General features: G+C 54.4%; 1 protein-coding gene across 1 annotated transcript; it reads right to left on the bottom strand.

Annotated features, from left to right (window-relative positions):
- Positions 1–912: 912 nt before the first annotated feature.
- CRKL (CRK like proto-oncogene, adaptor protein) lies at positions 913–23,536 on the bottom strand. Its single transcript, XM_074292372.1, has 3 exons — positions 23,180–23,536; positions 11,057–11,522; positions 913–4,616 (listed from the first exon to the last, which is right to left on the bottom strand). The coding sequence occupies exons 1-3, from the start codon at positions 23,488–23,490 to the stop codon at positions 4,482–4,484; spliced, it is 912 nt and encodes a 303-aa protein (XP_074148473.1). The 5' UTR covers positions 23,491–23,536; the 3' UTR covers positions 913–4,481.
- Between the last annotated feature and the right edge of the window lie 3,305 nt (positions 23,537–26,841).

Below are 26,841 nucleotides of genomic sequence, written 5' to 3'. Positions count from 1 at the left end.
CAGTTATAAGATTATATGATGATCAATGTGATGGACCTGGCTCTTTTCAGCAATGAGGTTGTTCAGGGCAATTTGAGTCATCTGCACCCAGAGAGAGCCAAGGAGACTGAATGTGAATTGAAGCATCGTATTTTTACCTTTCTGGTTGTTGGTGTGCTTGTTATTTTTCTAGTGTTCTTTTTCCCTTTTGATCCGATTTTTCTTATGCAGCATGGTGAATATGGAAATGTATAGAAATGCACATGTAATCTGTATTGGATGTAGGAGAAAGGGAAGGGGGAAACAGGGAGAAACATTTGGAACCCACGGTTTTGCAAAAATAATAGTTAAAAACTATTTTTGCTTTTTATTATTTTCAACTACGTGCTATTTATTTTTTTTTTTTTTCAACTACGTGCTATTTAAAAGAAAAAAAAAAACACCGAAAGCATGGCCTGTGTTTAATGTTTCAGCATGTCCAATGTGGGATGAAATCCAGGTGAAAGTGTGGGGCTGATAGAGGAAACGGAGAGTGCTGGAAACCTTGGCTCCAGTGAGTGCTCTGGTCTCCCTGTTCAGCTCCATCCTTTGCCCACTCACCAGATCTGGGAAGTGAGGGCAGCTGACGCTGCCATGAGGCTGGAAATCTTAGGGCCTCACCACCCCTGTATTAGCATAAGGTAGCCCTGCACTCTTTGCAGCCTCCACGGAAGAGTGTGTGGTGCATGTATATCCAGGAACCTCAAGAAATCAGTGAGGACATTAAAATGAGCAAAACAAACCCAAAGTGCCTTGAGTTGATGCAAGGTTTATTCAGACAGTGTACAAACAGGCCACTGAAAACACTGGCTTTGATGTTGGGCCCAGTACTATGGAATCGATGGAGTAGGAAAATAAAAAAGGCACTAATCTGTTAAGAAAAGACACTCGATGTATTCTAAGAATAGAAGTCATTTAATACTGTTAATTTTATAGCACAAAATAAAACAAGCTATGATCCCCCAAAAATAATTTTAAAAGCTTACACAGAAAATATTATTGCCTGAAGTTCATGATTTTTAAGTTACAGGTTGAAAGAGTCATTCATCATCTGTCCCGTTGGGGGCTGGAAAGCACAGTGACGCCCGTCTCGGAAGCCGAGCAGCCGTCCCTCATGCAGAGGGACCTCATCTGCTGAGGAAAAAGTTGGGCGCCTGAGGCCGGCACCACAGAACGCCCTAGTCCCGGGGCCCCGTGCTCCTCAGCGTTAGTTGGCAAGGCTGCGTGAAAACCAAACTCCACAGCTGTCTCCTTTCCCAGACGCAGCTGAGCAGCTTCGGGTCAGAGGCCCCGGGATCCACACTATCCCTGGGCTCCTCCCAAGCAGTGTGAGTGGCCAAGCACCGGCCCAGGGAGCCAGGGGCATGGGTAGTCTCCCTTTGAGACCAAGCCAGAAGCACAAAGACAGGCACATGGGGCTAATGACCCAAGTCGAGTGACATCACCTACCTCGTCAACTTGGACCAAGGATCTGGCTGAAGCTCAAAGGCCCAGGAGCTCCCTCTCAGTCCACAAATGACAAAAGAACAAGGGGTGGCACGTGAGCCCTTTAACAGTGCATCGAATCCAAAGCCTCGGGACTGCTAAGTCCCGATGGAACCACAGTGATGGCTCACGGAACACCCAGAGATCAGGGCGACAAAGCAGGGAGGGTAGCAAGCAGCACAAGCAGCAGCTCAAAGGGAAATGCTTGCCCACGGAGCACATGCAATCCTCCTAGGGCAGAGAACAGATTCACAGCAGACAGGGCCATTGGGGAGCCGTGTCTGCGAGCTGAGGGGGGAGGGCACAGAATGGGGCCGGGCCACGGGAGGCTCTCGTGGGGCCTGTCCCTTCTGAACTTCTCTCACACCCCTTCTTCTGCAGAATGTGGCGGTGACTTAAGCTCATAGGCTCGGAGCAATTTAGGAGTTGGAAGGGACACTAAAAGGCATCCAGTCCCAGACAGGGGAGAGGACTTGCCTCCAGTGACCTAGTTGGAGAGCAGCTGAGGCGAGACTCAATCCCCAGGGCTTGGCAACAAATCCCAGAACAGAGCAGAGCTCTCCCCAGTCCATTTCAGTTCTAAGAGTCCTGGTCTCTAGGACTCTGCTCAGTCTCTTCATGAATCCTGGATTACGCTTCCCGGGCTCCGGAACATCCTCGGCAGCACTAGAACCGTGTACCCCCTTGGGGGATCTGTGCATTTTAGTGTAAAGAATAAATACGGGAGTTAGCCCCTTGCTCTCCAACATTTTCTGATCTATTGCTTGGTGACCTACATCAACCCACACAGAACAAGAAGATGACTAGGAAGAGCAAGTCAAAGGAAAACGCATCTACATCGGGCGTGCAAGCAAGCTCCGACTCCTCGGGAGGACCGAGGGACTCTCTGCGAAATGGAGTCAGACGCAGCCCAGGGAGCCCTTTGTGTCTTTCAGAAACCAGGCGGACTTTCCCCCTTCACAGATCACCGGGGCCAGGAGGAACAGCTCTCTTTGGAAGGTGTGACCGGGGGCAAGTCCGACAGTGAATGCACAAAAGATCGAGTGGATTCAAGGCTGATCCTGGGGCCGTTTGAGGCGAACACCGTGCTGGACCTTGGCTTTTGGCAGGAGGGGAACCAGAACGGGCGTGTTTTCAGTAGGACAGATTGATAAATAGCTTCAAGTAGTTGTGGAAATGTTGGCTGAAGAGAAGGCATTTTTGTAGTAGGTCATTGCACACACAGCCTATGGGGACTAATCACCGGCTGGAGAAACCCAGGCCAACTCTGATCGGCTCAAGTTTCTCAATTTTATTGTTCAAGTTTCTTCGTGAATTTCGCGATGCTTGTGAGCCCAACCGTGCTGGACCCGGCTGTTGGGCAGCCACCTCTTCTGTCCTACGTGCGGCGCAAGGGGAAGCAGAGCTGGCTTCTGGGCTTCAACCCTCCCTCCTGGACCTCAGTCTCCTCAGCTATCAAACTGAGCTTGTTTTGTGGTGAGGAATTCTATGCTGCATCTCTTCCAGTTGTAACAATCCAAGAGTCTATGAGCTTTGGCTCAAAAACACAGAACACATTCTAAATTGCAAATATATAAAGACTAAAAAAATAAGTCAGCAGGAAGGGCAGACCAAAAGACCAAATGCACTAATTAAGGGGCTCTTTCCAGGTTTATAGTCAGTGCTGATTTTCTGTTTGAATCTCTGCCTTTCCTTTTCCTAATATCTGGCAGAAAATAATATTAAAAGTTTGAATTTCTGTAAGTGTGTTAAAATTTCCCAAGTCTCCTATTTGCCTTTTCCTATTGCCATGTGTAATCAAGGGGCTTTTAAAAAAATCTAACAAGATTATCCTGCATTACAAAAGCTCTACTGGTAGGTCTAGCCAACTAGTACCCTGCTTTTCCTGGATCCCTTGAGTCTGCCCAAGAGGAGCCCAAACTCTGGGTATCTCCAGCTGATGATAATGCAATCTAGAGACAGCCTGGAGCTTGACTGCTCTCTCCAGCCTCTCAAAGGGCAAAGAGATTGCTCACTTTCCACAGAGATGGATCCAACTCCTAGGCTCAGAGAACAATCTCCCTTAGGGAAGTTTTTGCTGGTTCACCTTTAAAATGGGCATTCATTGAAAGCAGACCAAAAAAAAAGAAATGGCTGTGTGTGTGTGTGTGTGTGTGTGTGTATATACTTGCAGATTCAAGATAGTTTCATTGGGGAGAAGTAAAAGGACGTATCTCTCCTTGAAATTTGTTTTCTACCGTTTACAACACTTGGAAAGTTGGAATTAAATATAATGTTTTTGTTTGTTTGTTTGTTTACCGCATGGCAAAACAGGCTACCATTTACAACAATGAAGACATGACATAAAGATGGGCCTTGGCTTCAATGTAGTTCTTTCTTTAAATCAAAGAAACTTCACCTTCGAAGCTCAGAGGCAAGCAGAATCCCCTGTATTGAGAAAACTCATAATTTATAACTGTTCAGAATACACAATTCAATGATTCTTTTTCCAAGTCCCAATTCGGTTTTTATTGTGATAGGACAGAATTCTCTCAACTTCTAGTTCCATGATTTCTCCTCTCAACAAGATGAAGATGGCACACCAAGTTGGAGGGCAAGTTATGCACCAAGTTCAAGTATAACTGCCAAATGCTTTCTTTCTTCAGCTGAATTTGATGGGCTGAAGCCAAGAGAGCATCCAAATGAGGGAAACATTTCCTCCTCAATGTCTTTTTTCCCCCCCTTCCAGCTAAGCTCCAAAAAGGTCCTACAATTGGCTAAGTCTGAGGCAATCCAGCGATGATACGATGCCCGAAGGCTGCCAGCTGTGTGCATTCCAGATGTGTAGAAAAGACCACCGAACGGAAGCAAGCCGGAGAGCTGGGCCAGGCTCCCTAGCTTGCCTGTGAGAGACAATGGAATCCCATTTCAGAGGATGCTACTAATGAGAGCCAGAACATGAAGCAGGAGCAGCAGCAGCATACGGTGGGTAACAGGAATCACTCGTTTTCATCTGGATTTTGAGGGTCAATGATCTTGACGTGTGTGAAAGGGAAGAGCCCTTTGCGGCCATTGACTTCTCCTTCCCACTGACCATTGATGTTCATTCTTGTCACTTTCACAATGTCACCCACCTATTTGAAAAGGAGAAAGGGAGCATTAGCATTTTCTCTTCAATAAAAGACAACTAATATAAAGTTACAATCTCCTACTCTAGTTCAACTCTTATTCTATTAAGTGCCTCCTACCTACAGGGCCCAAAGGATACTTGGATTTAATCTGACCCAAGTCCTACCCTCAGTTGAGACAAGGAAGACCAGAACACATCATTTTACAAGAAGTTCAAAATATCACCTGAGAGCTGAGTAAGGAAAGCATATTTCAACAATACTGATTCCAGAACTGTAAAGTTCTGTTGTCTCCAGAGACTGCCGATTGCTCTCTGGGAGGAGGTCTGCTGTCTCAACTCAATCTCTTGGCCAGATTCTTCTTCCTGTAGAGAGTCACCAACTCTGACCTAGAGCAGAGACTCCTCCCCCTTGCTCTATGTTGCTTCTTTTATCCTCCCAGAGAATGGGCGTGGAATAACTCAGGGGTTTCTGGGAAAATTACTTCTACCAATGAAGTTGCTCCTTTTAAACATTAAGCTCCTCCCCAGACGCTCAAAGGAGTAAAACTCCCCTTAAAGGGTGGAACCAGAGAATTGTTAAGTACCGACTTAGCACTTAGTAAAGAACCTAACACAGAACAATTTCGAGAAAAGAATTAAGTAGAAAGAAGAGGGCAATAAAGAAAATACAAGTAAGGGCAAATCAAAAGCGAGCAACTAGATCGTCTTCATCAAATTTTTACTGAACATTAGGAATCTATAAAAGATAAAAACTTTTTAAATTAAAATAATTATTTTGAAAAAAAAATATTATTAAAGAGCTGCTTATTACTGTTAGGCTTTCACATAACACAAAAATAGAACCTTCCTATTTGACTTAGGTGAGGATTAAGTGAGTTCTAATATTTTTACCTATGTGGTAGATGTGAATTTACTTTGCTTGACTCTACTTATTTGTTACAAAGGAAGGATGGGAGTGGGGTGGGGTGTGTGTGAAGAAGGCAGGGCTGAAAAATTAAAAACATGTCAAACAAACATTTTAAAGTACATGGAAGAGAGTAGAATGAAGTTCTGAAGGATTCCCAGAGGAGATGGGCACCATGTTTTTATATAACAGATTTTTGGTTTTATACACAATAGTTTTTCGAAGTTCTTTGGGGAAATTCTCATCTTTGTTGAAGTGTGGAATTCCTAATAAAAAAAGGAAAATAATAGGACTTTTGTGTAGAATCGGCATCGCTCAAATCCTTGCCCTACCCCTGGCATGGCTTCTTTGATTGCTTATTACCAAAAGAACTCCAGCACACATTGTGACTATATCATAGATCAGCAGAAAAAAACTGAATGGGGGAAGGGGGGGAACACTAGATGGCCCAGGGGATAAAGCATCAGTCCTGAAGTCAGGAGGACCCGAGTTCAAATCTGACCTCAAACACTTAACACTTCCTGATTGTGTGATCCCTTGTCACTTAACTCCAATTGCCTGGGGTGGGGGGAGTCCTTTGGAATTGTCTTGGATCACTGTGCTAATGAGAGTAGTCCAGCCTTCACATTTGGTCATCATCACAGCAATGATCTTGTGCACAGCTGCAATTGCACAAGGATCTCCCGGTTTTTCTCACTTCACTCTAATAGTTCATAAAAGTCTTGTTTTTTTTTTTGGAACAACCCCACCCCGCCCAGTCATTTCTTATGACCACAACAGTACTCCATCATGCCTCGTTCATCCATTCCCCAAATGATGAACTGGTTATTATTCATTCTTAAAATGTGTGATGGCAACAAGATAATACGATGATCAATTCTGATGGATGTGGCTCTTCTCCACAATGAGACAATTCAGGCCAGTTCCAATGATCTTGTGGTGGAGAGAGCTGTCTACACCCAGAGAGACTGTGGGAACTGAGCGTGGATCCCAACAGGGCATCTCACTTTTCCTTTTTGATCTGATTTTTCTTGTGCAGCAAGATTATTGTATAAATATGTATACAGATGTTGGTTTTAACATATATTTTGACCAGACAGCCCCCACCCTCCCAACAGGGAGGATCACAAATGTTTCTATCAGCAGCACACTATCATTTGTGACATGAAAATAAAACATGTCCAATGGATGGAGAATGAATAAGCAAAACGGAGAGTCTGTGAACATGAAGGAATATTACAAGGCACAAGAAGTAACGCGGCGGAATAATTCAGAGAAACAATGAAAGACTTGTATAAAGAGATACAGAGGGAAGAGAGCAGAGGCAGAAATGGACTAGGTAAACAATGACAAACGAGCCACCTTAAAGGGGTGCGTTCCTGCTCTGGTTCGAGACAAATCTGCACGGGGGACATGGTGGAACAGTGTCTGCTCCATGAAAACAAACCGTCTTAAGGGAAGGCTTAATGCAGGAAGAGGACCCTGAAAGAAGAGACTAGTTCAGGAAGTGTGGACAAGAAATGACGAGCTTGGGAATCCACGCCAGGCATGTGCCTGTGAACGGACGGGGCAAAGGCAGTCGAGGAAGCCCTCACGAGCAGGTCGGGGAGCTCGCATTTTTGTCCTGGGGACAAAAAGAATGGGTTTTCCAGAAGACCCACAGCAAACATCAGAATGAGCAGGCCGCGATGTGAGAAAGCAGGGGCAGTGCAAAGGGGAGCCTGACCAGGGCCCTTGCTGCCGGGGAGGCCTCTGAACCAGCGGAGCCTCTTCCCAGCACCCCTGGGCAGACATTGCTTCCCTTCTCCTTAGACCATTCTGCTCCCGTTCACCAGAGCCAGCCAGCCACGCAGGCAAGACAAACCCCATCTCAGACAAAAGGAGGGCTGCCCGGCCTTGTCTGCCCTGAAATGTCAGCCCTAAAAATAAGCGCTGCCTCCTTCTCCACCTGCTGCTGCTCCTATGGATCCCAGTTCTCTGTGCCGAGCTGAGGAGAAGCCGTTCCTTCCTTCGTGGCCTTTCATCTTCTCCCGTGGGCTCTGCCACGCCATCAGTACGGGCACCCTGCCTCGATCTCGGCTCCCTCCCAAGGCATCACCTCCCAGGTGACCCGGGCCAGCTTCAATGGGAGCTTTGTTTGGCTACTAGCATACCGGGCTCCTCCCTCACCTGACGGACTCGCTTAGCTGGCTGACACCTTGTTCCCTACCGAAGCTGCCAGGGCCCCTGCCACTCGCTGTCTCGTCCTCTTGTCTTTCTCCCCTGCTCCCACAAGATGCCTCCCCAGCTCTATTTGAGTCTGTTCGCACTGCGTGTCCCAGACAGGTTCTCAGTGGGACACCGCCCTCTGACCAACAGCTGCTCATCAACTTGGTTTTTCCTATAGGGGAGTCAAACTTCTTAAGAGAAGAATCCACAAAGGAGACCAAGCAGAAGCTTGAAGGGCCAGAGCTTCCGGCTGTTTCCCCATGAACTATAACATACAAACCTAGCATCCCCCTCCCTGACTCTAGACTTGACCTTTACTTCAGCACCAACGTGACCTCAAACAGGCCTGCGTTTCCCCTTTGATAGTGGCCAAAGTCACGGAGATAATGGCTCCAACGGTCCCATCCCACCCCACGTGTGACCTTCTGCCCCTCGGAAGCATGTGCCGGGTCAGACCAGCACCCACAGGCCCTGCGGCTGGTCCGACGGGCATGCTCACGCTTGCTCTGCAGGCTTTGGAGGAAGTCCCAATGGGCACAATCACGGTCACCTGTGTGGAGTTGGGGGCAGGAGACAAAGTCCTCCAGGAAGAGACCAAATTAAGCTGCCAGGGGAGTTAAAATCAGAGGAAGAAAAGGAAGTGGCAGGCGGCAGGAGGAGAGAGAGGTGGGACAGCGAGCCCAAGTGAAGTGCCCCCCCCCGGACAGAAAGCTCCACCTCTCGCCAGAGCCAGGAACGGATGTCATGAAGAGTCCAAGAGCAGCCTCTGAGGCGGTGGGGAGAGCTCGGTGGCAAGGTCAGGGCCACTCTGCCTCCAGAGGCAGAGACTCCCACGACAGACCGCTGCACATACCTGTACCATGTCACGGAGGGGCTGGTACACTCTAGAGTACACGTGTGTTAATGTGTGTGTGTGTGTACACACATGCACATGGACAGCACGAGACAGAGCCAGCGAAACTGCAAAGCGTACAGGACTTGCAGCTAGAAATCATCCCTGCCCCCCCATCCCCTAAAGTTTGCTTGGGAGTGGAAGAGGGCTCTAAGCACCCCTAGAACCTAGAGCGGGCTCTCGCTTCTCCCTGCAGCACAGAACCTGAGGTTGCAGCTGGCCTCTGGTGACTCGGCAGAGGCCGCTGGGAGCCGTGTGCGCTCCCTGCAGTTCTGGCTCCTCCCAGGCTGGAGGCAGCAGATGCCCGGGCTCCACAGACAGTCCCCCAGCCCCCAAGATCTTCGACCCCCCAAGCTGGGAGCCTCTTGCTGTCAGGATTTGATGCCCCAGGAGCCTGTCCCTGCTCGGTGTTTCTCCGCAGCCCCCCCCGAAGGGTCTGGGGCACTGCCAACACACACACATTTCCCTGCCCGACTGGCCCCGGGGCATTCCTGGACCGGCTGGCCGCACTCCCACAAACAGCTGGGGCAGTCAGCTTCAAATACCGCGGCCTTTGCCAACCCTTCGGGAAAACGAATCCGATGACGCCACTGCTGGAATCGCTTCCAGAAGGGTCACCTGGGGTATGCCCTGCCCTCCCCCCCACTTCCCATTTTTCCAGTAACCTAACTGCCCCCTCCCAGGAGCACAGCCAGAGTCTGCTCGCTGCTTCTCTGGAAGCGAGCAGCGACGTCACCTGCAGCAGATGAAGGCAAGAGGTCCACACTGCTCACCCCAGTGCACCGGCCCCCAATTACCCCACCAGGGCTCCAGTGCACTTTAGTCCCACATTATCCCCCAAGCCCTGTGTCTCCCTCAGGGCTGCATTACTGCAGGCTCATCTGCCCCCCCAGCCCCCTTCCATCAAACTCGCTTTCCTTCCAGGCCCAAGTCCCTCAAGGGCTCCCTTAGCCTCCTTTCAGTTAATAGGTTTCTCGTGCTAGTACCCAGAGAATTACAGAGAAATGGGGTGAGGCTAACAGAGGTAAATCACTACCAAGTCTTCAGGCCAAACTTTCCCCTGGAGTCCACACTGGAGGCAGGGAGTCTCCCATGCCAGTGAAAGCTCCCCCCCCCCCACTCCATTTCATGGCCAGTGGCCTCTGCCATCGAGCCGGCCTCCTTCCCGTGTCTCCCCCCGAATTCTCCGCTGTGGACAAGAGGCAGAGAACGCCCTCAGAGGGACTGTCCAGTTCGGAGCCCCGGGGCCTCCAGAAGGCCGCAGGCAGGGGGAAGTGTTGAGCGCCTCTTCTCTGAGATTCCAGATAAAATCGTTGGGGCGGCGGCAGTTCACACTCAGGCCCAAGGGCCCCCTCCTTTCCTGAGCTGGCCAAAGACACTACGGGACCCGCCCTGATCCTCTCTTCTCTACCCTTCTGGAGCAAACACGGCAACCTCTGACCCGGCAGTCACCCCAGCAGGGGTCCAGTGGTCAAGGGCTTCAGCCACCCAGATTCTCTTCTGGGCTGCTAAGTCAGACACGTGACTTCCCAACCCCTTCTCAGCGGACCCTGGGGCTCCTCCTCTCACCCAGCAGCCCACCCGCTGCTCCCGTGGGAGTCTGAAGCCCTTCACGGACCAAGCTCTCCTCACGGTGACCCCGCGCTGCCTCTCACAGCGGCCCCTCACCTCCATGACTGGCTCAACTTCAGTTCTTAAACCAATCACCCAAGACTAACCCCTCATTCTTTATTTCAGAGGAGGAAGCTGACGCTCAGAGATTTTAATTAAATGACCCCCCCAAGGTCGCACAATCCATTGCCCATTAACCCTTGATCAAGTGTCAATAAAAAGATTTCCCAGGAATATGACCCACATCCTGAGGAGAACTATGAAGGCTGAATGTGGACTGAAGCATACAAATTTCACTTTTCCCTGCTATTTTTTCTTTCTCAAGGTTTTTTCCTTCTTTGTTCCAATTTTTCTTGCACAATGTATGAAATACAGAATAATATTTAGAACGATTGTACACGTATAACTTACATCAGATTTCTTGTGGCCTTGGAAAGGGGGAAGGTAAGGGAGGGAGGGAGAAAAGAATTTAGAATTTACAAAAATAAATACTAAAAATTAATAAAATCCTATTGAGGAAAAAAGAAAGAAAAAGCTCAGCAAGTGACCCAACAAGGCCAAGCTGTTGGGAGAGTTCCTTAAATAATCAAAAGAAATAAAGTCCCAAGAATGCCATAAGATGACGTCAGGAAAATTCCCAACAGATTCAACGGAGAAGACCAGGAAATTGCGGGAAGGAGAGAAAGGTAAATGCCGGGGATCTTGGGTTCCCATCTCTGCTTAAAGCTTCACTGAGTGATCAACACTTTGCAGGGCTAACCTTAGACTAAAACACCGAGACATACAGACACCCCCCACCCCCCCACCCCACCCCTGCTGATGGCTTTACCTCTAAGGCCAAGGCAGTCTTGTCATAGGCGCACGGGACTCTCTTCTGAATTGCTTTTGCAAAGACAGGTCCATTCTGGGTGGAGGGCAGGGGGCTCATCACTGCCCCCGGAGGACTGGAGACCGCTGGCAGAGGATTGGCCGTCTGAGGCTGGGCATAGGCGTGAGCGGGTTCGGGGATCCCATAACTGTTGGAATTGCGGTTTCCGTGCTTCCCGTGGGGGGAAGACCTCACCAGCTTTTCTACGTAAGGCACAGGAATCATCCCCACCTGCCCATCCTTGTTGCGCGCACTCCACCACTGCTCCTCGGGCTTCTCTACGATGGCCAGGATCTCGCCCTTCTTGAAGGCCAGGTCTTCGGGGTCATTCCCAGAAAATTCATACAGAGTCCGCACGTATTCCACATTTTCTTCTGTGGGAGGCAGGTTGGGTGCTGAGGCAGAGCCCATCGGCGGGCTTGGATACCTGAAGCAAAACCAAACAGAACCGAGTGTGACTCCAAGAAAAATGCTATGAATGGCTTGGAGAAACTGAGGGCCAGAGAGTCTGGGAGACTTCCTTCAAGGTCAAAAAGCATTTCAGTCCCCGGGACTCCCCAGTGATCTCCCTTCCATGGAAAAACTCGGGCTTGACACTGAAAATGAATTGACCCGGCTCCAAAGGAAGCGACTTCTGCTTCGGAAGCACCCTCCATCGCCCCCCTCCCAGCACACACAGGCGCCCCTTTCCTGGAGTAGGCCGACTGGCCATTAGCGAAGGGTATGAGGCAGTGGTGCAGGTCTCAGGACCCGAATCCAAATCTGGCCCCAGACACTTTCTTACCCGCTGGGTGACCCCTGAGCAAGTCACTCTACCAGTTTATCTCAGTTTCCTCAGTGGTGAAATGGGTTCAGTAACTGCCCCTACATGGCCAGGTGGTTGTACAGCTCAAATGAGGTTTTTGTGAAGCGCTTAGCACACGGTCAGCTTTATAGAAAAGTTAGCTATATATATATATATATATATAACCCTAACCCTAAATTTATATATTTATATTACATATATTTCAGAAAGACTTGGTTACCAGCTATGTGGGGCTCTGAGTGACCTGCTTCCCAGGAGCAGAGATGATGTTTCTCCCTCAAACAGCACTACCCAGACCCAAGGCAGTGTCCTTCACCTGAACGGCATCACGAAAGGTTGTCTAATTCCCCCAAGCACAGAATAATAACCAGAGGAACCCCACAGCCCTCCCGGAAAGGCAGAGGTACCCCGCCACCTTCGGGGTAACCGGCCCATTTCTGGACGGTTCTAACTGTTGGAAAGTGAAGTCTCGATCTGCCCCTCTGCAATCTCCCCTTGCTGCTCTCCCAAGTCAGAGAGAAGGGGCAGCTACCTGATGCGGCGGAGAGAACACCAGCCGCAAAGTCAATCAAATGTGGCCTCAGACCGGTAACTCTTAATCTCTGGGTGACCCTGGGCAAGTCGCTTAACCCCAAATGCCTCAGCAAAAAGCAAACAAAATCAAAGAGAACCGCCTGTTCCCTCCTCCAAATTACTTCGCGAAAGCTTTCCTGTTCCCATTGAGACTTTTCTTGGCCCAGTTCTTTCTACCCACCCCCGCACAGCAGGAGCTCCAGATCTTTCACCCTTCTCAACATCCCCCTCTGCACTCTAGCTCGCCGTAAGATCAGGAGCCAGTTTTTACAAAGTGTTTCATCAGTGAATGTAAACTGTTAGCACTACTGTCTCTCTACCCAGGTTACTTCTACCTTCGGAATCTAATACTTACTGTGCAACAAGAAAATGGGATTTACACACATATATTGTATCTAGGTTATACTGTAACACATGTAAAATGTATGGGATTGCCTGTCATCGGGGGAGGGAGTGGAGGGAGGGAGGGGAAAATCTGGAAAAATGAATACAAGGGATAATGTTATAAAAAAAATTACTCATGCATATATACTGTGGGGAAAAAAAATTCTTAGAAAAACAAAACAAAACAAAAAAAAAAAAAACCAAAGTGTTTCACTGATTTAACAGGTGTCTTGTTGTCTACTTCCTCTGTATCTGCCAGGTGTAGCAAGGAGCGATTCAGAGATCTCTTGTAGAGCAGTAAGTTCTCCAGAAGGGGAGACATCAATACAGCTGGGGACGGGCAGGAAAAGCTTCGCAGAAGGGATGGATGGGGAATGGGGCCTGAAGGACGCGAGTCTGACAAAGTCAGGAGGAAGGTAAACAAAGTGCGCTTCATCCAGGCAAGAGGACGGACAGACAGAAATAGAGTGAAAGAGGCTTGCTAACAGAAGGGCCGCCCGGAGACCACTGCGGTGGGAGCGACTTCCTCCGGGGGTTTCCGCAGAGCTCAAAGTGAGGAAATCGCTCCTGCCATCGGACCAGGCCACGGGTTAGACCCCGACTCTCCTCCCTAGGAGTCACTACATTTTTTACAGAAGGAGGACGTGAGAGCGGACAGGCCCCGAGAAAGGAGCTCCTCTGCTTCCTCATTTTGTAGAAGGGGAAGATGCTGGGCCGGAGAGCCAAGGATCCTGCCCTGGACCAAGGAGGTATCCCAGCCCTGCTCTGCCGGCCTCAGCCCCCTGCCACTCCCGGTCAGTCTGTACAAGGGAGCAGCCTCGGCTTCTCTCCTACCAAAGAAGAGACCCTTCCCAGCCTCCCTTGGCCGGAATCCTATGCTCTCTTACTTTCAATTCCCTTTTTTCAGTCAGTCAGCAGACTCTCAGGGACCATGGAACAGGCGTGGGCGCTTTTGTGTGCCCGATCTGAAAGCCTAAGGATGCCCCCCCCCCCCAGCAAAGCCTGCAGCCCACACTCACAAAAGGAAAGGCTCGATCTCTCGGGGAGAGTATCCCTAGGACTCCCTGAAATTCAGCCAAGGCCCCAGAGAAAGCCACGGACGGCCCATCTCCCGGGTGAATGATGGCACCCCTCAGACTCTGAGGCAAAGTGCTGTGGGAATCGTAACCCCCGAGAATATCCTCCCCACAAAATAGATGCCAGGCCCACGAGACTCAGTTATAGATTTCTCAAACAAAAGAAGTCAGAAGAAAGCTAATACTGTTTACAAAATGTTTTACAGCGCAGAGGGAGGGCTCGAACCCCAACTCTTTAAGTGGAGACAATAAAGAGATAACTGGAACCATATGAAGGCCTTAGCCTCGTAAGGAGCTAAATGCTACCTCGACTGAAACTTCAAGGTCTTTCAGGTCAAATACTAATTTTCCAATTTTAAATGGGGCTTAAACTGATAATTGGTTCCATTATTTTGGCTTTGTCACCAGATTAATTATAACCCCACCATCAACGATGTCAAGTTGCTCTTCAGAAAGCCCTATTTAAAAACTCTTAATTGGGCCAATCTTTAAGTAGGCCGCTAAGAAGATAGACGAAGGGGCAGGTGGGACCAAATATAGCTCAGCCCGAGCTTCCACAATCAATCAATCAAATACAAAAAGGGGTCACTGTGCCCACTGCCAACAAGGCTCCCCATCTCTCCCATCCTCCAGGGCCCTTTCAATTCGTTCTCCTTGTGAAGTCTTTGGAACATCTGAAAATTAGGAGTATGTTTTTTTGAAAGACCTAGAGTATTACAACAGAAGGTGAGGAGCTAACTCTCATGAGCATTTGACTCTACCTGGGGAATGACTGATAGGGGGCGGGGGGTGGGGGGATCCAACTATTAGCTCCCCTTCAGGCAGAAGGACAGCCCCCAACCCCCAATCAAAGGCCAGCAGCTGTGGTTTATTATCTGAACCCCTGGCCTTCCTGCCTCCTCAAGTGCTCCAGGTACTGAAAATGGCCGTCATTGTCCACAGCGGTGTACCTTGGGGGGAAGGGGGGGGTGACCAAAACAACTGAGAAAGCCGAAATCCCACCCATTTTGCTGAGAGGAGAGCTGAGCCCAATCCGTAACAGGTCAGGCTTTTTAAGCCTGCGGGAAGCACTGAACCCAGCCTGGAAGTTCTGGGCTCTTGACAGGGCAGCAGGCTAGTAACTCGTAAAATACTCTAATAACGGGACTAATAACGGGACTTCAAAACCAGTGGCTCCTTTTGCAATCCTGTTTTGTGCATTTAAAAAACATTATTCGGAGGCCTGGGGAAGCATGCCTCCCTTAGAAGAGCAAGGCTTGGCCAAGGCCACGCGGTCAACAGCCAAGCCGGACAAAGCACCGAATGAGCAGAAAAGTGCAGGGGAGGGAGAAGTGAGCCGGGTACAAGGGAGAGACAGCAGAGAAAGGCTGTGAGAGGCCATCTCCATTCAAAAACCTTCAGGGGCTGAGGCTTTCCACAAGACTCAGATGATGGCTCCAATTCCACCCTCGAGGTCCTTGGAGGCCCCAACAAAACGGCCCCTGACGGCCTGTCCCTTCAGTCCCAGCGAGCTCTAGAACAATTTCCACCAATGGGAAAGCTGTGAGACCAGAAGCAGAGGAGAGATGACCAAGCCTGCTCCCCAGCCCCCACGGAGAGGTCCTGGACTCAAAGAGATACAGAGAGGATCTATATTGTTACAAGGCTGGTGGAGATGGGGGGGAAAGAGGGGAAGAGAAACGGAAGAGAAAACAAGAAAGCAAAGTGGTTTATTGAGGCAGTTTTGCTTTTAAGATGCCTCAGAAGCAGTCAGAAAGCATGGCAGCTTTTCAGATATTTAAATAGGGACTTGCTGAGGGTCACAAAGTTGAGAAATATCTGGAATTTAATTTAGGTTTAGAGTAAAAGTAAAAATTTCAAGAGAAACGTCCTCTCCCAAAGCTAACTGAGCTTTATAATAACAATATATGATATATAATAATAACTGAGGCACCATCATGCCGGGGCCCGGCACTTGCCTGCTGGCTGAAGCCCACCCCCTTTGCTTTCCTGTCTCCCCTGCTGCCAACCCCCCAATCTGCTGCAGAGGCTAAGCGCCAAGGGCTCCAGCTTACTGCCCCTCCATTACAACATGCCACAGGCTGGGTGGGAGAAAAAGGGGGCGGCAATGACGGAAGCTCCAACGCTCACGCAGGACCATCTGGGTCCTGGTACCCAGCACGGACCCGAGGACCGTTTGCTCTGAGGAAGAGGGGCTATGGCCCAGCACCGCTTGCTCCAGAGAGTTGCCGAGGACTTTGGGAGAATGGGAAGCGCGCCCTCCTACCTGCCTCAGAACCGTGGGGCTCCGAGGCACTACATGAATGGAAACTAGGAGGTATGTTTCAATTCAAAGGGGGCGCAAAAATAAAAAAGTGTAACTGGTTCTTAAAAGAACAAACGAGCCTGCAAGAGGTTAACTGTCTCAGAAAATCTCCTGTGCGGTCAGCACATTCCAGCGGACATTCCTCGACAGGCTACGACAGGCTGCCTCCAACAAGCCGCCACAGCAAGGTCCTGGGCTGCAGGCAGGGGAAGCCGGGCCGGACGAGGACTCCGCGGGCCCCGAAGAGGCAGCCCCCCAGGATCCCACGGCCCGGCAGCCGAGACCTCTGTGATGTAACGGGACTGGGGGGGTGGCCATGCAGATCCACGTGCTGCCTTGGAAGGGAAGGCAGGCCTCATGTACGGGGAGGATGAGCCCGGCCTAAAGAGGCCCGGTGGAGAGAGCCGGACTTAAGTTCCAGGAGGGAGCCCGCCCCGCTCCAGCCAAGCGCGAGCCCAGGGCCCGGCTCCCTCCCTCTCTGGGCTCGGGCAGATGAGGCAGCGGGCTGGCCCTGCCCACCACGATGGCCCCTTCCAACTCACACGCTGTGGTAAACTTTGTTACATCCTGGACGATGAACCCAGGAATCACAAACTTGAAAAAAATGCACTCAAGTTTCCTAATTAAATAAGAAATTAACTAACTATAAATCAGTGTATAAAATTCTGACAACCGCAAAGGCAAAGCTTCCAAGCCCCACAAAATAAAAACGCCAAAGCTGCTTTCGTCCCCGGGGCTCCAGCTTTGCCTCCCTCCTGCCCCGGAGGGTCCCTTGGGCTCATCCCGGTCCTCAGGAGCTTCCTCAGCCTGTTCTTTACTAGGAGAAGTCACCTCCACTACAGGGGACCGTCCCAACACTCCCTCCCCCCCTCCCCCCCACGGGGGCTCACAGTGTCCCAGACTAGACTTGAACTCAGGAGATGAGGCGTGCTGATTCTGGGCCTGGCGTCCCACCGGCCAAGCCACCTGGCTCGGTCGCAGCCGCTCTGGGTATCTGTTTGCTTGACTGTTCATGTTTGTCCGGAGGGTTTTATTTTCTTGTTTTAATGGGAGGAAAAAATGCTTATTAGAAAAAGCATCAGGATTGCCCCAAAGTTCCAACCTATTGGTATGGGTGGACTGCCCGGCCTTAGCAGGAACTTCTGTGGAAAAGCCAGGCCAGAATCAGTGAAGGAGATATCTGGGAAGCCAAGCCCACCTGCCCACTTGCAGTCAGCCCTGAATGTCCGGGCTCCCCCCTCCGCGACCCTTCCGAGCCCCCGTGGCCCACCAATCAGCTCTCCCGGGATAGCCCAGGGCTGAACTGAGCTCCCCAAAGCCCTGTCCAGTTGCTGACCCGTTGACCTCAGACAGAACAAGGCCAGGGCAACGTTTGCAAGGGAAAGCTTGGCCCAGATGAGCAGCTGGGATTCGCCAACCGGAGCCCCGTGTAAAGGACCAAGACTGTAAAACTGGACATCATGACACGGCCCCTCACACTACCTCAGCTAAGCCCTAGCCTTAGCTGGGGGGCATGGCGGGCACAGAGGGAGCACTCCATGAAAGCTTGGGCGCTGGCTCTCTCCTATCTCCCACGGCAACGCTGGACCCCTCCGGTTGCCAGGAGACAGCTCCCTTCTTACAAAGTCACAGTCGCATCTTTGTTCGGTGAGGCAACATTACTGCAAATCTCCGGAGCCCACAAATGACGGTGTCCCCGACTAGGAAAGCGCGTCTTTTAACGGCCCCCGGGGGTTTCCCCAGGCCCTGCGCCTCCTGAGAGTGCAGGCACTGAAAGGCGGTGACAGTATGAGGCGTCGCACAAGACAGAGAAAGAATGGGCTCGGAGAGGAAAAGAGGGGCTTGCCAGGTGGCGAGATCCGGGGCAACCAGATGGACAGACAGGCTCTGCACTCCGCCAAGACCTGTGAGAGTCAGGGGGAGCCAGGAAGGCCCCGCGCCCCCCGCTCCAGATGGGTGTGCGGCTGGCTTATGGAAGAACGGGTGCAGAGTCCCAAAGGAGAAAGGGTGGGAGCTCTCTGTGACAACAAGGGGCACCAAACTGCTTTTGTAAATGTAGCTTTCTCCTACTTAAAATTATAAGCAGTGTCCTTCACTTGGGGCACAAGGCCAGATCTGGCTGCAGCTGCCGCCCCCAACTTAAAAAGAGCAGAGAAATGCAGCGTGATCTTGTGTCTGCTTAGGCGGAGAAGGCGCTCACTTTTAAAGTCTGCAAGATCACCCTCCGCCCTTGGGCAGGGTACCCTAGAGGGCCAAGCAGGGAACGTGGAGCCATGAGCAGGGGGGGCCCTTCAGCACCCCGCGGCTGCCCACCACACCAATCCCATCATCTCCCCAGCTGGTGCATGTGCCCTTTCCCTGCCCCGGTCATCACCCAGGCACTAAGAGGGGCCCCCCTCCTTCCGCTCAAGTGCCGCCTCCTACAAGAAGACTGCCCCAATTCCCACTTCTCCTTAGGCCGGTTCTCTGGGGCTCTGGACTTGAATCCAATTAAAATGATGGGAAGAGACCATTGGGATCACAGACTGGGGCCCCACCCCCTCCTACCTGTCTAAGGTCGGAGGTCAGCACATCTGAGGAGACGAGGAGCTGCCCACCAAGGGCAGGGACCCAGAGCCAGAGAACTGCCCAGTGGTCCTTCTAAGTCCAACCACTGCCCCCATCCCCAGCACCATTCACTATTTACCAAAGGCCCCCATCTCAGGCAGGCCTCAGGGCCAAGGGGCTTTTGCCAGATCCCTCCTGCCCCAGAGCTCGCCTCCCGAAGGCTCTGCCAACGTTTGGGCGCTGTGGAAGACCCCTGGGTATGCCGAGTCCCAGCTCAGGCCAGGGCCTCAGTGCCTCCCGTCGCCTTTCAGGGACTCGAGCTGGAAGGCCTTCCTAGTGTCCGCTAAGGGAACCCTGAGACGGCCAGGTCAAAGCCTCCTCCCAAGTAGCACTTCTCTGCTTGGCTCCCTCCATTCCCAGGCCACCCTGCCGGGCCCTCCCCGCCTCTGAGCTGGCCTGCTCTGCCAAAGGTCCACCCCCCCAGGGGCCCAAGGGCCTTATTTACCTACAGGCTGGGTCCGAAGGTCACCCCGTGCTCCAACACCTCCAACAGTGGCTCCTCTCTGGCTCCAGCATCAAACTCCATCCACTATTTGGCTGAATCCCGTCACTTTCCCAGACTTCCGCTCTCCCCGCTGCCGTCCCTCACACCAACTTCATCTACCATCTCCAAACCATGCTTGGAAGCCTTAAACCGTGGTCGTTAAATGTGACCTCTTAAAACCCATTTTTCTCTCCCATTTCTTAGAGGAGGAACAAACCCCATATTTGCACGCGTCCTCACGCTAAAAGCAGTGCTAGGCCCGTGGGACCGATGACTGCCCATCTAAGGCTCGGAAGCTGGTTTCTGAGGGGACTAGCGTGGCTGGGTTGGGAGCCGGGACACAAACACTAATTAAGCACCGACTGCATGCCAAGCCCTAGGCTGAGTGCTGGGGAGACAAAAAGCAAACACACTTCAGGGTAAACGGGCAAGGATTCAGAGGGGAGTGGGGAAGTCTTCCTGGACAAGCCCAGGGGAGACAAGGGGCCAGAAGGCCTGCTCCGAGGGTGGGGGTCACCTTGGAGGAAAGGGAGACACCGGAGACGCAGGCCTTGGCAACAACAGCTTGGACAGGGGGGAAGGAGGAGTGGGGAGCCCGGGCCCTGGATGGCTCCCCAGACATCCCGAGGCCCTTGCTCGGCAGGCCTTTGCAGCCCGCGGGCCCGGATGACGGCCCACCTATTTTGAATGAGACCAACTCTGGCTCTCCTGAAATGATAATCCTCGAGCTCAGGTTCACCAAAATCCCTGTTATTCTCACCAGAACCGCGCCCCCCTCTGTGGGGCAGGCTCATTGCACTGGATCCAGCCTGTTGGGATCATTTCCTTCCCCTTCTCTCCTATGTCTCCCAATCTCCCATGTTAAATCTGTTCCAGTCCTAAAACTCCCACAAAAATGGGCCTTTTTCTCTCATTGTCCAAATCACTGATAACACGGAACAAGACAGGATGGCATCACCATCCAGAGCTGTGGGCCCTTAATGTCTGCACAGGCCACGGGACCTCCAGAATGGCCTCGACCCAGATTTCCTAAGAGCTCCCCGGCTATCAAAGGTGCGACTCTCCCTCTGGTGGGGCAGCATCGGGGTCTCCTATACTACCTGAGCAGCGTCTGGCCCTGGAACAGGAACGGGCTCCCTCCTACACGGCTACGGATTAAATCTCATGATCTTTTGTCAGATTAAGCTGGAATTTCGAGGCATCCAGCCTGGCCTGAGGTCCACACCATCTGCTGCCCTTGGAGAGGGCTTATTCAGACACCGGGTCCAAGCGTCTCAGCCGTCCCAGAACTCGCCCGGTCCCCCCTTCTCCTCGTGGCCGTAATCATGGCGTACCATCAGCCTCTCTGGCAGCTTTCCGTACAGGTTCAAAGTGGAGCCGGCGTGGCCTGACTGTGCCACAAGTACCAGCTGCTGGATCCCAGAAGCAGAGTTTAGAACCCCTCCCTGGGCGGTCTCTCTCCCTCCAGCTCTCGGGGACTTTCCTCAGACCATTCACCCCCGTGGCTCCCGCCTGCCTTCCAAATGCACAACTCTTGGCCCTTTAAAGCCTTTTCCAGCCAAGACGCACCTAACTCTGCAGCTTGTCCCCTCCTCAGCAGACTGGCCTTCGTCCTGCCTGCGGTGGCCTCGGCCTCCTCTCCCCACCACTTATAAGGAGCCCCGTTTCCCAGGATTCCTCATTTCCTTCCAAATCCAGCGGCACCACGAGCTCTGCAAGGAAGCCTTCTCCCCGGGTCCTAGGGTGGCCTCCCCTAATGCTTTATGTCCTCGTTCCCGGCCGGGGTAAGTGCAGAAGCTCTCCGAGGGCGGGCGTCTCCTCTCTCTGTCCCCATGCCCCAGCCCTGGGCTCCCCCCCACAGAGGGCCTGACCCAAGGCCGCAGCCTGACTGAACGAGCTGGGGGGGGGGGGGGGGGGAGAGGAGCCCTCACACTGCACCCAAACTGAGCTCTGCGACCAGGGCCTCCCGGAAATCTGTAAGAGCAAAGCGATCCGAGCTCTCCCGAGAATCCTGCTTCATCCCCCAGACACAGAGACACAACACGGGGCTCCCTCATTCTTGGGGTCCTGGGGTCTCCCTGAGTGAACCTGCGCTGTTTTAGTCCAGAGAAGACTCAGGGACAACTGTCCCCAAAGAGCAGGGGCTGCAGAGGCCACGGCTAGGAGGAATGAGGAGGACGCCCCTAGCCGTCCCTGGGACAAGCCAGCCCCCCCCCCCCCCCCCCCCCCCCCCCCCCCCCGGCGGAGACTCAGCCCCCCCGGGTAGCGCTCTCCTGCTCAGGCCGGCCGGGCTCAGTCTCCTTTCTGTCGGGTCCCGCCCCAGGTGCGAGGTGACACAAGCTCCAGCCTGGAACAGCTGGCAGGGACGCAGAGGCGGCGAGCTCCGTCACCGGGGGTCCCTCACAAAGCCGTCGGCCCCCGGCCCCCAACGCCTGGCACGTCCCTGGACGCTCCCCACAGCTTGGGGCTGACGGGAAGAAATGGGTTTCGTTAAGCCGACGAGCACCCCGCCAATGGGAATTGTCAGCGTTTCTATCCCGAGCATAACTCGGGGGAGGGGCTGAGCCAGGCTCCAGCTCCTGCAGCCCTGAAGGTCCCGCTTAGAGCCCGACCGAACCACGGAACTAGCAGCCCCGGGACCCCCCCTCACTGTCCCCCTGGCAATGACGAGCGCAACAGCTGGCACAGGGAGCTTTACCCATCTTAACCCATGTGACCCCGGAGGAAACTGAGGTTGAGGGCCGGGCCTGGGGGCCTGAGGTTCCTGCTCCCAGAGGCCCCGGAGCCGGCTGACCTCCGCATGGAGGAGCGGAACCGGAGGCCAGGGCGGTCCCAGACAGGGCCGGACCCCGGGCCCTCCGGCCTCCTCCCGGGCCGGGCCTGGCCGCTGTGAGGGGCTCCATGAAGCAGGACCAGCCAGGACTGGGAGACCTCCCCCTGGCAAACACCACTCCGGCCCGGTGGGGCACAGAGCCCGGGGCCGGAGGGGGAATGTTTCCCAGCCCAGGGCCCCGGCCCCTCCACCTTCAACAAAGGAAGGTCAGGGAAGTTCTCGGAGCCTGGAGGCCGGCAGCGGCTCCCACAATGCCCTGGGCCCGGAGGATCTCCCAGGATGACCTGGGCGGGCGGGCTCTCTCTCATTTCCAAAAACCGAGGGAAGCCGAGGAGCAGAGAAGGGGCCTCCCAGCGCCGATGGTCCTCCAGCCTGTTCTGAGTGCGGGGCCGGACCCCCCCCCAGCGGCTCGGACCCCTTGTTTGCTGCTCACCGAGGCTGACCCGCTCCCAACACGCCCGGGCCCTCCCTGCCCAGGGCGATCTTCTCCACAAGACCCCCCAGGTCTCCCCCCTCACTTTTCCGAACCTCCTGCTTCAATGGAAGCTGCCTCCCCCAAAGTGACCCGAGCTGGTTGGCCATCCCCAGGGCCCCCTCCCTGCCCCAAAGCCCAACCTCCAGGGGCTCCAAGGGGGCCGGGACTACGGCACTCCTCCCTCCTTCCGCCCCCCCAGCTCCCCTCGGACCCTGCCCCCCCCAGGCTCCCTTCGGGACCACTGACCTCCCGGCCGCGGCCCCACCCCCTCACTTCCAGGCTTCCCCTTCCCGCGGGGTCTCCCTGGGTCTGCCCCGGGCAATGACTTATCCAAGGTCACAGGGACCGGGTCCACCCGGACCCTCGGCTCTTTCCCTCCTCCAGCCCCTCCCGGGGCGGGCGGGGCCGCTCCCTCACTAACGGCGGCTCCGCGGTTCGGCCCGGCCCTGCCCGTTCAGTCAGGGGGGATCCGGCCCTGCCCAAGGTCACCGCGCCCGGACTCGGCCCGAGGAAGCGGCCGCACAAAGCCCCCCCCCCCGTACCTGGGCGCGGGCTCGAGCAGCGTGGTCGTGTCCAGGTAGTGGATCTTGTAAAACTCGAGCAGCGCCGGCAGGTGCTCGAACTCCTGGTCGCCGATCTTGAAGCGCCGGTTGGGCAGCGAGTTGATGATGTAGTGCGACACGCGCGAGTTCTCCGACACGGACAGCACGTAGTCCCCGGGGCAGGTGGACGAGTCGCGCACCAGGAAGACGCCGTGCCTCTGGCCCTGCAGCCGGCCCTGCGCCTCCTGCCGCGACAGCGGGCCCACGTACCAGGCCGAGCGGTCCGAGGAGTCGAAGCGCGCCGCCGCCATGGCCGCCGCCGCCGCCCCGCGGGGCCGCGCGAGACCGGGGCCGCGCGCCCGCTACGGAAGCCCGCGGGCGATCTCTGGCCGCCGCCGCTCCGCCGAGGGGCCGCTCCCCGCGCCGCTCCCGGCCGCCGCCGCCGCCGCCCTCACGCCCTCAAAGGCCCCGACCCGCCCCCTGCCCGCGGCTCCGCCGCCGCCGCGCCCGAACCATCGCGCGCCGGGGCCCGGGCCCCGCCGTTCCGCGCCGCCTTGCAGCCGCCTTGCAGCCCGCCGCCCTCCGCGCTCCGCGCTCAGCAGCAGCCCTGCTTCCCGAGAGCCACAGCAACAAAATGGCGGGCGGCCGGCCACCTCCCCAGTCTCTCCGGGGGCGTCCTCTACGCATGCGCGGCGCCGGCGCGGCGCCCGCCCCGCCCCTCGGAACCACCCCCGATTGGCCGGACCGTGCCTCGCGGCACCAATGACTTATCGGTCCTCGCGCTGCCCCGGAGCTCGCGCCCATTCGCGGCGCCGCCCTCCCGCCCGTCTGCGCGAGCGAACTCAGGCGCGCGTGCGCGGCCGGGCGTGGGGGTGGGGGAGTGCGGAGGGGGCAGGCGAGGAGAGAAGGGCGCTCGGAGCTTCCTTTGGTTTCGAAAGGCCGAGCCGCGGAGGGGAAATTTCTGCCGGAGTCTAAGCGGCGGCAGGGGGCGGGGCTGAGCTGGGCGGCCCCCGACCCGGCCGTAGTGATCCGTAACAGCGCTCCCCCGCCTCCCGGTCCAGCCATATATATTAGTAACGACCCGCCTCGACATCAGCCCTAAGGTGTCCCTGCCCCCTCCCCGTCAGCCGTATAGTTAATAACGATCCGCAGCAAGATCCGGCCTGGTACCTCCCTCCCCACCCCGCGGTATAATTAGTAATGACTCGCCCTGAGCTCGGACCTTAAGTGTCCCTGCCCCACCCCGTCAGCCGTATATATTAGTAAAGACACGCACCGAGATCAGATTGGTATCCCTGCCCCCCACCCCGCCTCGGGCCACAGAGATAAGTCAAATCTGACCCAACATGTCCGAGGGTCTCCGGACTGGCTCAGCCGTATATATTAGTAATGATCCGCGCTAGGATGAGGACCTCCAAGGATCCGCCTTCTCTTTAACCGTATTTATTAATGATGAACCGCAGCAAGACTGAGGCGCCCCTGCCCACCGCCCCGGTTTAGTGTCCGTAACAGGCCTGAGCCCCACACGGAGTCCCGAGAGCTTCACTGGGTCCCGCGGGAAGTGCGGGGGAGCGGGGGAGGGGCAGCTGACCCCTCCGGGATTTACCTGAGCCCGGCGCTGGGCTCCGCGCCCCACTTCAGCCCGAGGCACGGTGGCCCCGCGGCACCGGCCCTCGCCCCCAACAGCACCAGAGCAGCTGCCGCCCGGGGGCCGGATCCTCCCCCCAGACCCGAGCGCAGGTCGCGCTCTCCCCACTCTACAGATGAGGAAACTGAGGCCCAGGGTCGCCCACCGCTGCACTTCAGCTCGGGATTTGCAGACTCCAGGTCTGCAGCTCGTCCACCGCCCAAGCGGGCCGGGTCACACCGCAGGAAGGGCCCAGGGCCCAGGCAGACACGCACCCACCCCGTCCTGAGCGCCCTTACCCATCCCCCCCAATGGCTCTCCGCAGGCTGCGTGGAGCCTGCTCCGGACCAGGGCCGGGGGGTAATGACGGCCCCCCACGTGTTAGTCGCTTCGCCCCTTCCTTTGTGGAGCACAGCTCTTCCGAGTCAGGGATGACGGAGCTTGGGGATGGCAGAATTCCTCACCTGGCCGCCGGGGGGCGCTGCCGGGCACGGATCTCCACGGCGGCCTCCCTTTGCCCCCCAGACCGGTGCTCAGAGCCGCACTTCCGCGGCAGGGGTAAAGCCGCCCACGGAGATTTTGAGACTCTCCCGAGGAAGCCGGGCTGGGGCCGGGGCTCGAGCGGCCCCCCCCTTCGAGATTAGCCTAGGAGAAGAACACAGGTGAGGGCGCGGGGAGGAGAAGGCAGCCTCGCCCTCTGCGTCCGCTTCTCTCCCGGGGACACGCACGGCCCTGCCCTCACGCCTTCCGAGGAGCCTGGATACCGGGCTCCAGGCACTCCCCTCGGGCCGGCAGAGCCAGAGGGAAGAGGTTCCGAGACAAGGTCCCCTTGAGTTTTGCTCTGAGCCCCTGCGGCTCTTAAATGGGGAGGGCCCGAGTAAAGAGAAGAAGCCGCAGTGCTGAGCAATATTCCAGAGCCCCCCCAGCCAAGGGGCAAACCTCGTAAAGCAGCTATTGCTGGAGCCCAGCGGGGGCACAGCATGGATGTCTATCGGCTGATTACCCTCTAGTGGCCAAGGCGGGTACTGCAGTCCCAGAAAAGCACGGCCCAGGTTCCTGGGTTCATGGTTCAAAGTGAATACCACCGGTGGAAAATACAAGTATCGGGCTCCCTCGGCGGATAATTAACAGAGAGGCCTGCTGTCATCCAGCAGGCCCGGGAAGGCAGCGCTACAGCCACGTTTGGATTGTTTATACTACAGTGTCCCCAGTGTCTCATGTAGGACACACAGAAATGATGGGAAAACAATTTCCCTATCAAAAAGCGTATTTGGAGGGGATAGGAATAGACAATTTTCAGATGAAGAAATTGAAACTACTTCTAGTCACTTGAAAAGGTGCTTGCTCTAAATCATTGATCAGAGAAATGCAAATTAACACACCTATCACCACACACCTGTCAGATTGGCTAGGATGACTGGGAAAGATAGTGCGGAATGTTGGAGGGGCTGTGGGAAAACTGGGACACTGATACATTGTTGGTGGAGTTGTGAATGGATCCAGCCATTCTGATTTGGAAGTGTGCTCAAAAAGTTATCAGACTGTGCACACCCCCTGATCCAGCAGTGCTACTGCTGGGCTTATATCCCAAAGAAATACTAAAGAGCGGAAACAGAGCCATGTGTGCAAAAACGTTTGGGGCAGCCCTCTTTGTGGTGGCCAGAAACTGGAAACTGAGTGCATGCCCATCAATTGGAGATCGGCTGAATAAATTGTGGTATATGGATGTTATGGAATATTATTGTTCTGTAAGAAATGACCAGCAGGAGAAATACAGAGAGGCTTGGAGAGACTTACATCAACTGATGCTGAGTGAAACGAGAAGGACCAGGAGATCATTATACACTTCAACAATGATACTGTATGAGGATGTATGCTGATGGACGTGGCCCTCTCCAACAATGAGATGAACCAAATCAGTTCCAATTGTTCAGGAACAAAGAGAATCGGATACACCCAGAGAGAGAACGATGGGAAATGAGTGTGGGCCACAACAGAGCATTTCTACTCTCTCTGTTATTGTTTCTTATATTGT

Source organism: Sminthopsis crassicaudata, chromosome 1 (genome assembly GCF_048593235.1).
Source record: "Sminthopsis crassicaudata isolate SCR6 chromosome 1, ASM4859323v1, whole genome shotgun sequence".
Taxonomy (NCBI): Eukaryota; Metazoa; Chordata; class Mammalia; order Dasyuromorphia; family Dasyuridae; genus Sminthopsis; species Sminthopsis crassicaudata.
This window is presented reverse-complemented; position numbering and strand designations above follow the sequence as displayed.